Below are 13,067 nucleotides of genomic sequence, written 5' to 3'. Positions count from 1 at the left end.
TAAATACTACAATTGCAATTTATTAACGAACCTGCAAAATACTAACAAGAGTTGAAAGTCTGTGAGCAGCATGCTTTGCACAATAGGAGCAATTCACAGTATTACCTCTAACCTATAAGAACAACGGTCAGTCAGAAGTGAATCTGGACCAACAAGGCTATAATAGAAAATTAAGTTGAGATCTTGCCAAGAGGGATGAAGACAGTACGACAGCACTCTGTGTGGGATTTCACTTTGTATTGTGGTCCTGGAGGGATATGTGGAAACACAACTGACAGGACTTGCGTGGAGCAGTCGGCTCAATTCAATATAACCAAGTAAAGAACGCCCAATTGAGTCACCAATCTACCCCAAAGAAAACCTTGGAGGTGCTGCTTCAGAGTCTGAAGCAAAGCAAAGCAAAGCTTTCCCTTTCTAACTCTTACTGATGATGTAAAGCGGGGTCTGTCTATGTGGATGTCGATTAAGGCAGCCCCACGCACCTCTCTGATTCAGAGGGGTTGGGTTAAATGCGGAAGACACATTTCAGTTGAATGCATTCAGTTGTACAACTGACTAGGTATCCCCCTTTCCCTTTCTATGTGCCTATAGCCAGCACAAAGTATACAGAAAATGCCACAGTAGTGAAAGGGAGAGATGACAGAGGAGGACAGAGAGAAAGCATTGGAGAATGGGGGTGAAATTGACTTAATACTGTATATCTAAACATTCTGTGTAAAATGTATGTAATACAAAGCGAAACTTGATTTTTGTTCACCTGCTGGTGTTGAACATGCATAAAGATTGCACACAACAAGAATCAACACCAGCATATTGCATGATATTATGTGCAATCATAACCGGTAATCTCCCTAGCAACATAACAAGACACAGTCAAAGGTCAGTCATCAGTACAACTTTAGTTGAAGATTTATTTAACATTTTAGTGCTACATTCCTTATTACTCAAATCTAGGGAGCGTAGGTAGATCGCGTTAGAAATAGTTTATGATCATCAAAATTCATAATCAGCAATATGTCCTAAGAGTAATTCTTAAATGTGGGTCTTATAATAATAGCCTCACCTATTCAGTCATTAATGAGGCAACATTATTCAGTTTAAAAAGGTGTCCATTTCAACATAAAAAATACTCACAAACACATATACAATGGCAAATCTCATTTACAGTATGTCACTCAATAGGATCTTGTGATCCTCTAAATTAAATCACAACTGTTCTCTAGGCTTAGTCCCCTAAAAGAGGCAATTCAGTGCCATTTCTTATAATAATTTACTTAATAATTTTCATTTAGTGAGTATAGAATGGTCTATGACATAAAATCTTGATAATACTGTGAACTATATTTCATAGCATAAAATCCAATAAGCTAACTTCGATAAAACCACTTCATTTGTATGTATCACGATACTTAACATCCTGTGTGAATAAGAGTGTGGATACGAATGCATCATATTCAGTTCAAAATAATGGTGTTTATCTGAACTGAGATCTTGCAACATATTACAGTGAACTTTTTACAGTATGGCAGAACAATTTGACTTGGCCAATATGCCAGTGGGTAAATGAAAAACTACAAATCACTGGTGAGAGGCCTTGCACTACATGTGCAGTCAAACCATTAAAATGTTGCATGTTGTTAATCATGGAAATTATATCTAACCGTAGGTTTGAAGTTTTAAAACAAACTTCACTTAGGGACCCTGCGAAAACAATATGAACCCTCTTATCTCTCAATGGGGGGGGGGGGGGGGGGGGGGGGCTTGAACATTCACAAATGTCCTTGAGATATAATCTTATCAAATGTTCTGTATCTCTTACGGCAAAAAAATTATCCTGTCGCGCCTTATTTTCTTTCTTTCTCAGTGGTTCTTCTCAAGTTGTAAAAAATATAACGACAAAGAAACAAAACAAAAAGAGAACACGCTGCATCGGGCCATACTTGCGAACATTAGAATACATTTAAGTTTAAACTTTTTCTCGGTCTCAAAATGCGCACCAGCTAATTAAAATCATTGACATAGTTGCACGTGATCGAACGCTATATGTTAGTTGTTCCCATCAGATAACCTAGCTAGTAGCCTAATCAAGGATGCATCATGCAATATTGGCACTCCACACTTGAGACAGACTAAGAGGAACAAAAGTAAACCTTGGTGGTTGAAAAATATCCCTCTGGTGGCCAAGTTGACATATTTTAAGAAATGCCATTGGTTGATGGATATTAAGTTTAAGATCTTTGATAGGCTGATGCAGAATTTGTTACAGGTAACAATCACTGCCAGCTGGCCTAGGTTAGCATAGGGCAGGTTATCTGATGGGAAAAGCTAATATGTAGCATTTGAACACGTGCAACATCGTCAATGATTTTAATTAGCTGATGCAAATTTTGAGACAAACTTAAACTTATTCTAATGTTTGCAAGAATAGCCCCACAGAGTCCACAGAGTTCCGCTGTGTCCCGTCGAGCGCTTGGCTGCCACCGAAAAAGAGTCTAGCGCCCCCCAGTTTCTGCGAGGTCTCTAGTCTAGTCCAGCTGCTCCTGTTTTATCCTGTTTGAGTTAGGCCCTCCTCGCTGGCCCGCCCTCCTCAGTTCCCTCCTCAGGACGTACTCGCTGAACTGGGACGAGTCCACGCCCCCACCACAGGAGCCAGCAATCTCAAAGCCACGCTGCTGCAGACGCTCCAACACCTGGTGGACACACAGAGAGAGAAGGGGTGTTGAGGTAACATTGTTAATACTGTTTTTAGATGTTACACACAGAGGATATTTAGCTATCCTGAAGAGAGGGAGGAGATTGAGAAACAGTGTTCACATAGAGGCGCGATGCTCTTATCATGACAACATGCTCCTTTGTCTAGCACAATAAAAAGGCTTCAGGGTTGAATGAACAGAGAAGAACATATTATATAGTAAAATAATGATGACAAAAGACAAAGATGAATGAAGGGGAATAAATAGGAAGAAAGGGGACATCCATCCATCCCTTCTTACCCAAAACCAAGAGCGTATCATTCTCACTACCTGACTTATTCTCATTGTTTGCATGTGTCTCTGTGTGTGTGTAGATTTGTCCCCGATCCAGCAGCCTTGCAGACATCTACAAACGTGTCCGGAGGGCGGCAGGATCACATTCCATCAGAGACCCCAGGGGGCAGTAGGGCTTTTCTCTCCCTCTCTGTGCCACTTGGCTCAGCTCGCCCCCCTCTCCCCCCAGCTCCGGGCCAAAGCCCCCACCAGAACTACAAAGGTCCCCCCAATGCTGGCAGTCTCCCCCGCCACCCCACCCTGCCTCCATTAGGCCTAGATACAGCACCCACCTCCGGCGTGCTTTAATAACCAAACAGGATTATGGGCCCTGCCTCAGGACAACCTGCCAGGGAATGGAGTGTAGCTCTCTCTCTTTCTCCCTCCCTCCCTCTCTCTTTACTTCTCACCCTCTCTCTCCCCCTCTCTCCACTGCATACACTTGAGAGTGGTTTATTTGTGTGTATGTATGTGAGAAAGGCTTTCGTCAATATACAGTAAGAATGGATAAACGTCCAACATTTTTTATAATAATGGTTCTGTGCTTTCATTTATGGATGAATCTTTGACTGAGGCAATGGTTTCATCATAACTGAGGAACATAAAAGGAACATTTGCGTCTAGCCTTCTATACAACATTCATATCTAGTGAACATACAGTGCCCCCAGAGACTAACCATGGCGTGTGTGTATGTATGTGTCTTCACCTGGACAGAGTTGAGATGACAGTATCCATTGAGCGGGAAGCGGATGACGTGTGTGGAGTCGTGGTTCCAGCCGGCATTGACCGAGTTGCACATGACGTCTCCGATCTCCGGGAACACGTCCTCGATGAGGGCCTTATCTCCGCTCAGCGTGATCCTCTCTCCCAGGTCGGGCGCCACACGTACCACCAGGCACTCGCAGGGGCGTGACACCCGGGCCAGGTCGCGGTCCTGGCGCCAGCGCTCCAGCTCGGCCAGCAAGGGCTGCAGCTGGAAGTACCGGGCCTCCTCGTACAGAAGGCTGTAGTCCTGCAGAGGGCAGCACAGAGGAGACCAGGTCTGTCAGGTTAGGACAAGTTGACACAAGGGCAGCATCTCAATATAATTTCCCTGTTTGGGTGAAAGTGGATGGGTTCTTTCCACCATAACAGGAGTGAGAAGAGTCAACGTCCATACTATCACAAGCTGTGTGAAACCAAGGCAGCGACACAATTCACTGTATTACAAATATGCAGAGCAAGACTAGTCTCTCTTCAACATCTAGGTCTACCACAAACCCCAACAAGGCTTGTGGGGGTATCTTGCCCAGAAGGCAGCAGGGCTTAATTGCCCTTTCTAATTTTCTCAGACTCAGTCTCACATCAGCATGTCTGTCAGGGTGAATTTAGCCTCCGTCTGAACTTGGGCCTGTCTTTTGTCTTTGCTTATTTTAGCTGACATACTTTCCCTCTGATTGATTCACACTGTGTTTGGACAGTCAATCAGATAATGTGATTATTTGTTTTCTCTCGGGGCAAGTTTGTAATTAAGGGCTAAACGACATATAAAAAGCGAGCAAACGGAATGCAAATGTGTCACATACAGTGAGGATCAGCTGCACTCTTCTGGTCACACACTGAACATCAGTGCACGGCATACACAAATATAGGGGTTAGAGTCAAGCAACAAACCTACTGCACACAGCTCTGTCATAAAGTCTACAGGCCCTGTAATTTGTGGCCAGCAACATGTTTGCTGTTTTTTTTATTTCACTAACATCTTGGAAGCGTCAATGGAGAGTATACAATATAATTCCCCCGGTGGTCAAGCTTGGCTATGCAAAAATCAGCTTTTTGCACTTTGCACCTATGCTGACTAGAGCCATACACTCTCTATATACTATTGCTATGGGTTTGACCAGATGATTGGACACTACAGTGGAGGGGAAAGTCAGACACTCACTTTGAAGTCATCTGGGATGAGGAGCTTGGAAGTCCTGAGGAAGTTGAGGATGTAGCGGAACATGTGTCCATCCCTGTCTATGAAGTAGTGCTGCTTCAGGCTGTCCAACACTATGGGCTCTGTGCCATCGAAGAGACGGCCGATTCTAGAGAGAGAGAGAGAAACAGAGAAACACAGAGCGAGAGCGAGAGATCAATAAACATATGACCTGGAACAAAATGCTTGATGATTAAATTCTCGGTTGCTAATCTAGCCAATGTGTAGATAATGTTTTCCTTCCATGCATGTTCAATATATCATATGTTATAGGGCCCAACAAACTGCTGCTACTCTTGAGTTGAGCTGTTGAGCAGTACAGTTGAGTTGACAGTACTCAGGACAGCGACTCTGTGCAATGACTCACTGGATGTGGGTGAGCTCAGGAGTGTTTGATTTCTTTCACACCTTTGTTGAGTGATGCACACATTACTCTGCTCCATGCACACAGACAGCGAGAGAGACAGTGCGAGAGAGAGAGAGAGAGCGAGAGAGAGAGAGACAGTGCGAGAGACAATGTGTGAGAGAGAGAACGAAAGAGAGAAAGAATGAAAGAGAGAAACAGACAAAGACAGGAAGAGAGTGATAAACAGAGGGATAGAATCAGAGGGAAAGAGAAATGAAGTGGTATGGATGAGAGGAAAGAGCTGTGCTGTGGTCTGGTCTGATGGAGGGGTCAGGGCCAGCTGATAGAGAGGTACCTGAGGCAGGGTGCTGCCCTGGGGGCCTGGCCCCAGGCTGCAGCGTGGCCCTCTTGCCTCCAGATGTCTCCGTGCCCTTTACTGCTGCTGGGACATCTGTCCGAATTAGTGAGCTGCTTTTGTCTGCAGTTTAGACTTTTGAGCCATGCAAATGTTTACTGCTCAAAATATCTCTGGGGCGGGTTTGAAAAAAGGAGGCCATTTTGTATTTGGTATAGTGGGGAAATATTGCTATGATGGATTGTAATTGTAATCACTGTATTGTAGAATAGCCTCAATAATTAAACATTCAGTAATATCAAGCCCTGTGTTTGAATCCAGTCTTTCCCACCTCATTCATCCATTTGAGTGCTGCATCTTTGTGATTGGATGAACTTTGACATGTCCGAGCTGAGCTGTCAGAGGTTGACATTAAAGTAATCCTGCAGAACTTTTGTATAATTTCAGCCAGCAGTTTTGAAAGGGGTGTTCACGAGCCAAAACGGGTCCAAGTTTGTGTACTACGTCATCCAATTGTGTACTGCGTCATCCATTTCGTATGATATGTTACGTCCTACCCAAAATTTTTATAATTTTTTTTAAATTGCAATTCGTATGATATGTTACAAATCCAATTCGTACAATATGTTAGGAATTTGTTGTGCTTAAGATCCCGGACTGCATCTTTAAGCAGTCAGAGAGCAAATGCAGATGAACACAGCTGAAATGATGGGCTAGGATACTAGCTACATCCTAATTTCACTTTCAACCCCTGAATCATCCCAAACACCCTCTAGAGCCACATACGAACAACATAGATTTAAAACACTCTGTGGCGCTGCTTACCAAAAGTGCTAAAACTAAGACATTGGTTTACTAAATTGTAATTGAGGAACTGTATCAATAGCAGAGGACACATGCCTGGACTCTGGGTACTTGGTTAACGTGGCCAGACTGCTGGTGTACATGTGTCCGCCCACGTCGATGTGTACAGGGGCGTTGGACTTGGTGAGCTGGGCGGGTGTCGGGATGCCCTGGTTACTCAGGGGAGATGCTGGCGATCTTGTGATCATTGGCCTGGACATGCTGGAACGGTTATCCTGTCACAAACAAGTAGACAAATCATCTTAAATGATTATCAGTATGGTGGACAGTACAGATTGAATAGACAAGCCATTAAAATTATTTGTTCATAATATGTAAATATCTATTTTTCCATTGATAAATGTTGACTGAACAGCATCCAGTTAAAACAGTTACATTTACACCAAACAGGAAGTGTGTTAGTACACACAGGTTAATAAGGTTACATTTAAATAAAACCTGGAAATGAAGAACTCATCATAGCAACATTGAAGGACTTTGATTGGCCAGACAATATTATTGTCATCATTCTGAAAAAAAGTTATGGTCAAATAGTTGGCCAAGGTCCAACTATTCTGTTTCGTCAGGACTGGGATAATAGATGTCTCCCTCTGTGTTACACTAGCCTAGTATTTCCTGACCTTGACCTGAATGTTACCAAGCACAACCTTCCATATCTGTTGGGCATAATCATCTTCCAAAACCAAATTAATTTGGAGCAGCAATCTCACACAGACTGTAAATGAGCAATAATCAGTCTAGATTTGAATAATGTAATACGATTTAGAAATGTTCCCTGTTAACCTAAAAACACAATTAGCTGGCAATATCTCTAATGGCACACAGAACAAATTGAGTTTCCCAATCACAAGTTCAAGACCCTCCTCTGAGCCAATAAGAGAAAAGGAAAAATACAGAACGTCTATCTCTGCACAACATGCCAACATTGTCATTGGAGGGAGAAATGTAGATGTTCTACTTTTAATTCAGTAGTAATGACAAAGGGATGTAGAACACCTTCATTGAAAACTTTAGATTAAGTTTTAAATTACATTAGCTCTGCTTAACCGATTGTATCAATGTGGGAAAATTGATACAAAACATTTGCATTGATTCACACCAAATAAATCCAACAACTTCCACTGTTGGTGGCTAGGCAACCGACATAAAACAAAGCATCTACAGACAGTATGCCAAAGTGGAAACCAACCATGTGTGAGTGACTGTCTGGACGCAAACTGACTACAGTTCGAGACGAATTGGACAAAATAAATCTCTATTACCTGCGATGACGAGGAAGATACATAATTATCATTCTGCTTTAGTGATGCTGCAGGTGAGGGGTCGCTTCTCGAGTACATGAACGGAGCGTCCCCGCATTCCGCTCCTGTTCGCATTGAGATTCGTTTCAGGGACGCGTGTAGTACGGACTCATCCACGGAATTGATTGGACGCGGGTGCTTTCTCGGTTTCTGATGCGTTAAATCCATGATATCCGTTGCTTCCATTATCAAACCTGGCGCACTAAATACCGGCTTCAAGCTGGAGATGCTGTCGGTTTCCACCTGCAGACTCCAGAGAGGGGTAAATGGCGGGCAGCAGCACACCATAAACAAGAGCGATGCTTCTGTGGCGGACAGTCACTGTGCCGCTTTGGCAATGGTTGTTGGGATAAGTCAAAGCCCCCCGACAACATTTGCATCCTGGTGCCCCTGAGTTTTTAGGGTTGTCGCTGTTATAAAGGAAGGTATTGTCACATTTACCGTAGAATTGCGCGTCTGCTAAGGTGTATTCTATAAAGCAGACACCAGGTTGATCTTTGGACCACCCCAAAAGCGCAGTATATCCCAATGATGACGCACATCTGGATTTGCGCCCTGACCTTTGCCCTTTCTATTCTTCGCCATCCTTTGTTCCAGCTGCCTCTCAAGCACTAACATGTAGCCTGAACATTACTTTTCCATTTAGCCTGCATCTGAAGCTAAACCTTGTCCAGAAGTCTGGCAACAGGTCCTTGGTAAAAACACAAAGCTCAGTAACTAATGTAACACTATAACAGTGCAGAGTATTCCGTGACTAACCAAATTACATCATCAAAATGCAGCTGAGACCTCATGTTTCTGTTCTAGATTAAACACACACACTAGCCCCCAGGGCATTGGCGACCCTGGATGAACGCTTAACCTTTCCCAGACCCTTTTAGTCTCCGCAGCACACTGTCTCCAGACCTGTTTACTGACATAAAGCAGACACTAATAGTATTGATAGTGTACGTACGCCCTCCGCTGACCTCAATCAAACCATGAACTTTCTCAACCTTCAGTCTCTTAAACCGTCGATCTACTCATGATGATTAATGTTGTTTTTAAATTGATTATTTTTTGTTGCTTTACAGCGCTTTGAGATTTATTTCTGTCATGAATAGCGCTATAAAAAAATTGAATAAATGATTATTATTATTCTCTCAAAACAATGGGCTGTATTCAGGAGGGCTGTTAAGATTGTAGTTTAGATTTGATGATCAAATTAAAACAATGACACCCCACCACCCATTTTTACATAAACTAGCTGGATAATGTTGGTCAATGTTGTGGACACATTTCCACTTTGTTTCGCAGTGTCTGTTATGGTTATATATTTAGCCTCATCTCGTTTTATTAACAGTTATGCAGGTGCCCTTCATAGTTCCTACAGGTACCTACCATCCACACACAGTCCTAAAGTGCCTCCCCCTATAAAGCAGTATGGTCTTGGCCCATACCAGAAATATGCAGACTTCAATGTCACTTCTAGATCTAATCTAATGGCATATCAGAGATCCACAGGAAATTATTATTTATCTTTCAAAAAGTAGAAAGGGAGAATATATTCCTATCCAACATTTTCCATGATAACAGCACTGAGAAAATATCATAATACACACCATGATGGTAACTTTAAATCCACCACATCTGACTGCTCATTGTAGTTGTATAATAAACAGAATCCAAACTACATGAAGTATTGACACATACTACACTCTCCTGGGTTATTTTCCTATAACATTTAGGAAATCCAATCCACTCATTTTAAAATCAGTTAAAATTGAATAATTTAATTAAAAACAACCGCAACTCGCCTTAAAACATTCATGTTTTTACTTCTCCGTTTTGGCAGTGTGGGTTTCACACCTAGATACCCAATTAGCAATTAAGCCTGCCTTTGAGTGCAGGCCTCAACTGTGGTGTGGGATCCTGCCCTGATTTGCATGCAGTTCGCTTGTGCACGCGCTGATAAGCACAGGCAGCAAGCCGCCATTCATCGTTTTAAAATTCAACTCCAGAATCCCTCTCGCAGAAGGCAGAGGGGCCCGCGGGGCGAACAGAGGGAGAAATCACACGGCCGCTCTTCAAAAGGGAGACCTGTGTACGGCAGCCGGCAAAGTGCGTGGGATCACACTCAGAATGCAGGTAATTTGTTCCCTGACTAATTTGTGGGAGATGGTGTGTGTAAAAAGTTCTGAAAACCAGCTCGCTGGAATTGGCTTTCCTCAAAGCCTTGCCATCATGAAGATGGATGGAGTGGAGAATCTGCTTAGAAGAATCATGAAAATGTGTGCGCGCGCATGTCATTGAGCGAGGGAGAGGAGAAAAAGAGCATGGGATTGAGTACATGTAGCGCGACCATTTCATCCCAACTCAAATTAAAACCATTTCCTGGGGATTCTTTTTCAGCTTGACTACTCCTACTTTCAAACAGCAGGAGCACACTTCAACCCATACAGTACACATCTAAACGTATACCTATCGTGGCATGGACCACCAGATGAAATCTGCCTAGCTGTATGACCCAGAATACCCAGGTGGTAAGATCATCAGTAGAACCTGACAAGTAACACTGCAAGGCATCGCAAGAACGCCAACATAAAGTGTCTTAAAATAGGGCGTTGGGCCACAACGAGCCAGAACAGCTTTAATGCATCTTGGCATAGAGTCTACAACTCTATTGGAGGGATGCAACACCATTCTTCTGAGAAATTCCATAATTTTGTGTTTTGTTGATGGAAAACGCTGTCTCAGGCACCTCTCCAGAATCTCCCATAAGTGTTCAATTGGGTTGAGATCTGGTGACTGAGATAGCCATGGTATATGGTTTACATCGTTTTAGTGCTGATCAAACCATTCAGTGACCACTCGTGCCCTGTGGATGGGGGCATTGTCATCCTATGGGGGCATAGCCATGGTAGCCAAAATAATGGCCTGCCCAGCATTTTTATACATTACCCTAAGCATGTTAATTGCTTAATTAACTCAGGAACCACACCTGCTTTCAATAGACTTTGTATCCCTCATTTATTCAAGTGTTTCCATTATTTTGGCAGTTATCTGTATGTGGGGACTGATACTACATCCCATTCCCTTAATCCCCTTTCCTTTCAGAACTGCTGCAGTCAGTCTTCCCACCTGTTGCCATTTTGAATAATGTAGGCCAACCACATGGCTGTGTATACAAAACACATGCTCTACCATTTGTTAGTGGTTCAGCATTCCCTTGCTACTCAAGTTTAGACTTAATTCTGCAAGAACACGCTAAACAAATTGTTCTGTCTCAAGTGACTTGCTTGTTTGTCCTAGTCTGGTGTAATTGTGTTGACTGTATCCACACCGCAACATGTTAAAACAAATCTGGAGTTGGCACAATTAATCAACGCTTAGTTGCAGTCAGTTTCTATGTTTAGTGTTCAACAAATATTTTACATTGTGTCTGTGTGAACAAAACATGTAATAAAAAGTTGCATGCACAAGTAAGCATTATGGTAGGAATCTGTTTTCATCTGGACATAGCCTGCTGTTGTGTTCACTGTTTAATCATGCAAAAATTGTTAAAGGTGCCCTCATTGTACATTTGGAGATCCTCTCAGGTGTGACCAATGACTGTATATATGGGTGTGACAAAGTGAGAAGCACATTGAGCAATGTGAGCTGTGGTGCCCTTTTACGGACGGATGCCAATGTTGCTCGTCATAACAGCGCCCTCCAGTGAATGCTCCTAGTGCCACGCATTTCACTCAAAAGTAAGGAATAGGAATAATTACATTTTTTACATAACATGTGCGCGTTTTACTTTGTCATTAAAAAGGGTGGGGATAAGTTATCACCAGCAGCCTGTATACAGTTAGATTTTAAGAAATGGCAAGTATAAATCCAAAAAGTTGCATAGTGTGTACATATCCATTGTGGCCACATCCTGATGCGCAACCATAGATCTCGCTAGTAATTTATTACAAACATTGTGGATGAATATCATTCCTAAAATTCGAATTTGTACACTCATAATACTAACCATATATATCATGTTTTGTCTCCATAACATCACAGCTACAAAGATGCAAACATAGATCCAGACTTCCGCCCGGGAGTATCTAATTATTTGCAGTGGCGCGTCTGTACCGTGGAATTCCCTGCGCACGGGTATAGGTCAGTCCCGCAAGAGATCTATGGGAAGCAAAAGGAAGATACTGTAGCCTACATTTTCTCTTGGTTTACATAGATATGGTTGTCGTTACAAAGCGACGCCGAATACAAATATTATTCACAGAATTTGCATTGACGTGTGTAAAATAGGTACCTCCGGTCTTACAACATAAAAAAACCCTCCGGCAAAATTACTCCACAATGGCGTCTTTCATTAGCCAGATCTGGGACACTCAGGAAATGAAACTGGTTTAGGACAAACGAAGATAGAGGCTTTTTCTATCGAAATGCCTAAACTCGGTTTGTGTGTGACAAGACGTCCGACGGGGAAAACGGCGACGATGTGTTCGGGCTGAAACAATGCGCCAGGAGCGAATTCACACGGACGGATAGCTACGGTGTTTGCTGAACGAAGGTCGTAAAATTCGGTGAAAATACAAATAAACATTAAGTCACTCGCCGGCACTTAAAGAAAAAAAATACAGTTGTTAAACACCTAACAATATCCAGGAAGTGGTTAAATGTGTTAGACTGTGGCGCTCATCGCCTGGCACATGCGTAAAAGCAGCTGTGCCTTGAATGTCCCAGTCAAACCAGCATAGGAAATAATAGCAAACCAAATAAATCTCCGCTTACCTGAAACATGGATGGGCATAAAGTATATTTTTGAGAACCCTTTCCCTCCGATTTCGCCTGCGATCTGCTTCCCTTCCTACACCAGTGAGAAATGCAATAGCCTGGCTAAGGTAGACAGAACAAAATACAGAGAATACTTGCTCCAGGGCTCCAAACCCCTCAAGGCAAAGATCAGGATACAATTAGCTCATGTCTCTACCCCAGTCTAAACCAATCTGCAGTGTAAAATTCCGAGCAAAAAAACAGATCACTACAGCAGTGCTTCGGACTTTATGGAACATTTATTTTATATTTCTTCATAAAATCGTATTAAAAAATCTTGCTATTTTTTCGGCATACAACATCCTCACGCCTGTCTCCAACTTCCCTATTGGCTTCCTCTCGCACAGCAAAGCTGATTTTAATCGTTATGATTAGTTTTGATGTAACGTTCCCGCAGGCGATTTC

General features: G+C 42.7%; 1 protein-coding gene across 1 annotated transcript; it reads right to left on the bottom strand.

Moving 5' to 3' along the window:
- Positions 1–881: 881 nt before the first annotated feature.
- Positions 882–12,574, bottom strand: LOC311146744 (BTB/POZ domain-containing protein KCTD1). The gene is made up of 6 exons (XM_084183307.1): positions 12,139–12,574; positions 11,854–12,005; positions 6,589–6,767; positions 4,952–5,096; positions 3,734–4,039; positions 882–2,690 (listed from the first exon to the last, which is right to left on the bottom strand). The coding sequence occupies exons 2-6, from the start codon at positions 11,881–11,883 to the stop codon at positions 2,526–2,528; spliced, it is 825 nt and encodes a 274-aa protein (XP_084039433.1). The 5' UTR covers positions 11,884–12,005; positions 12,139–12,574; the 3' UTR covers positions 882–2,525.
- Positions 12,575–13,067: the final 493 nt, after the last annotated feature.

This window comes from Coregonus lavaretus (assembly GCF_964263955.1).
Source record: "Coregonus lavaretus genome assembly, chromosome: 19".
Classification (NCBI taxonomy): domain Eukaryota; kingdom Metazoa; phylum Chordata; class Actinopteri; order Salmoniformes; family Salmonidae; genus Coregonus; species Coregonus lavaretus.
Note: the sequence above shows the minus strand (reverse complement) of the source record. Positions and strands in the feature narration are given on the sequence as shown.

Excerpts from the sequence above, each read along its gene's own strand:
- LOC311146744 (XM_084183307.1), bottom strand. The coding sequence starts at position 11,883 with ATGTTATGGAGACAAAACATGATATATATG. Across the intron at positions 4,040-4,951 it reads TCATCCCAGATGACTTCAAA|GACTACAGCCTTCTGTACGA; the intron begins GTGAGTGTCTGA and ends TGCCCTCTGCAG. Across the intron at positions 2,691-3,733 it reads GTCATCTCAACTCTGTCCAG|GTGTTGGAGCGTCTGCAGCA; the intron begins GTGAAGACACAT and ends TGTGTCCACCAG.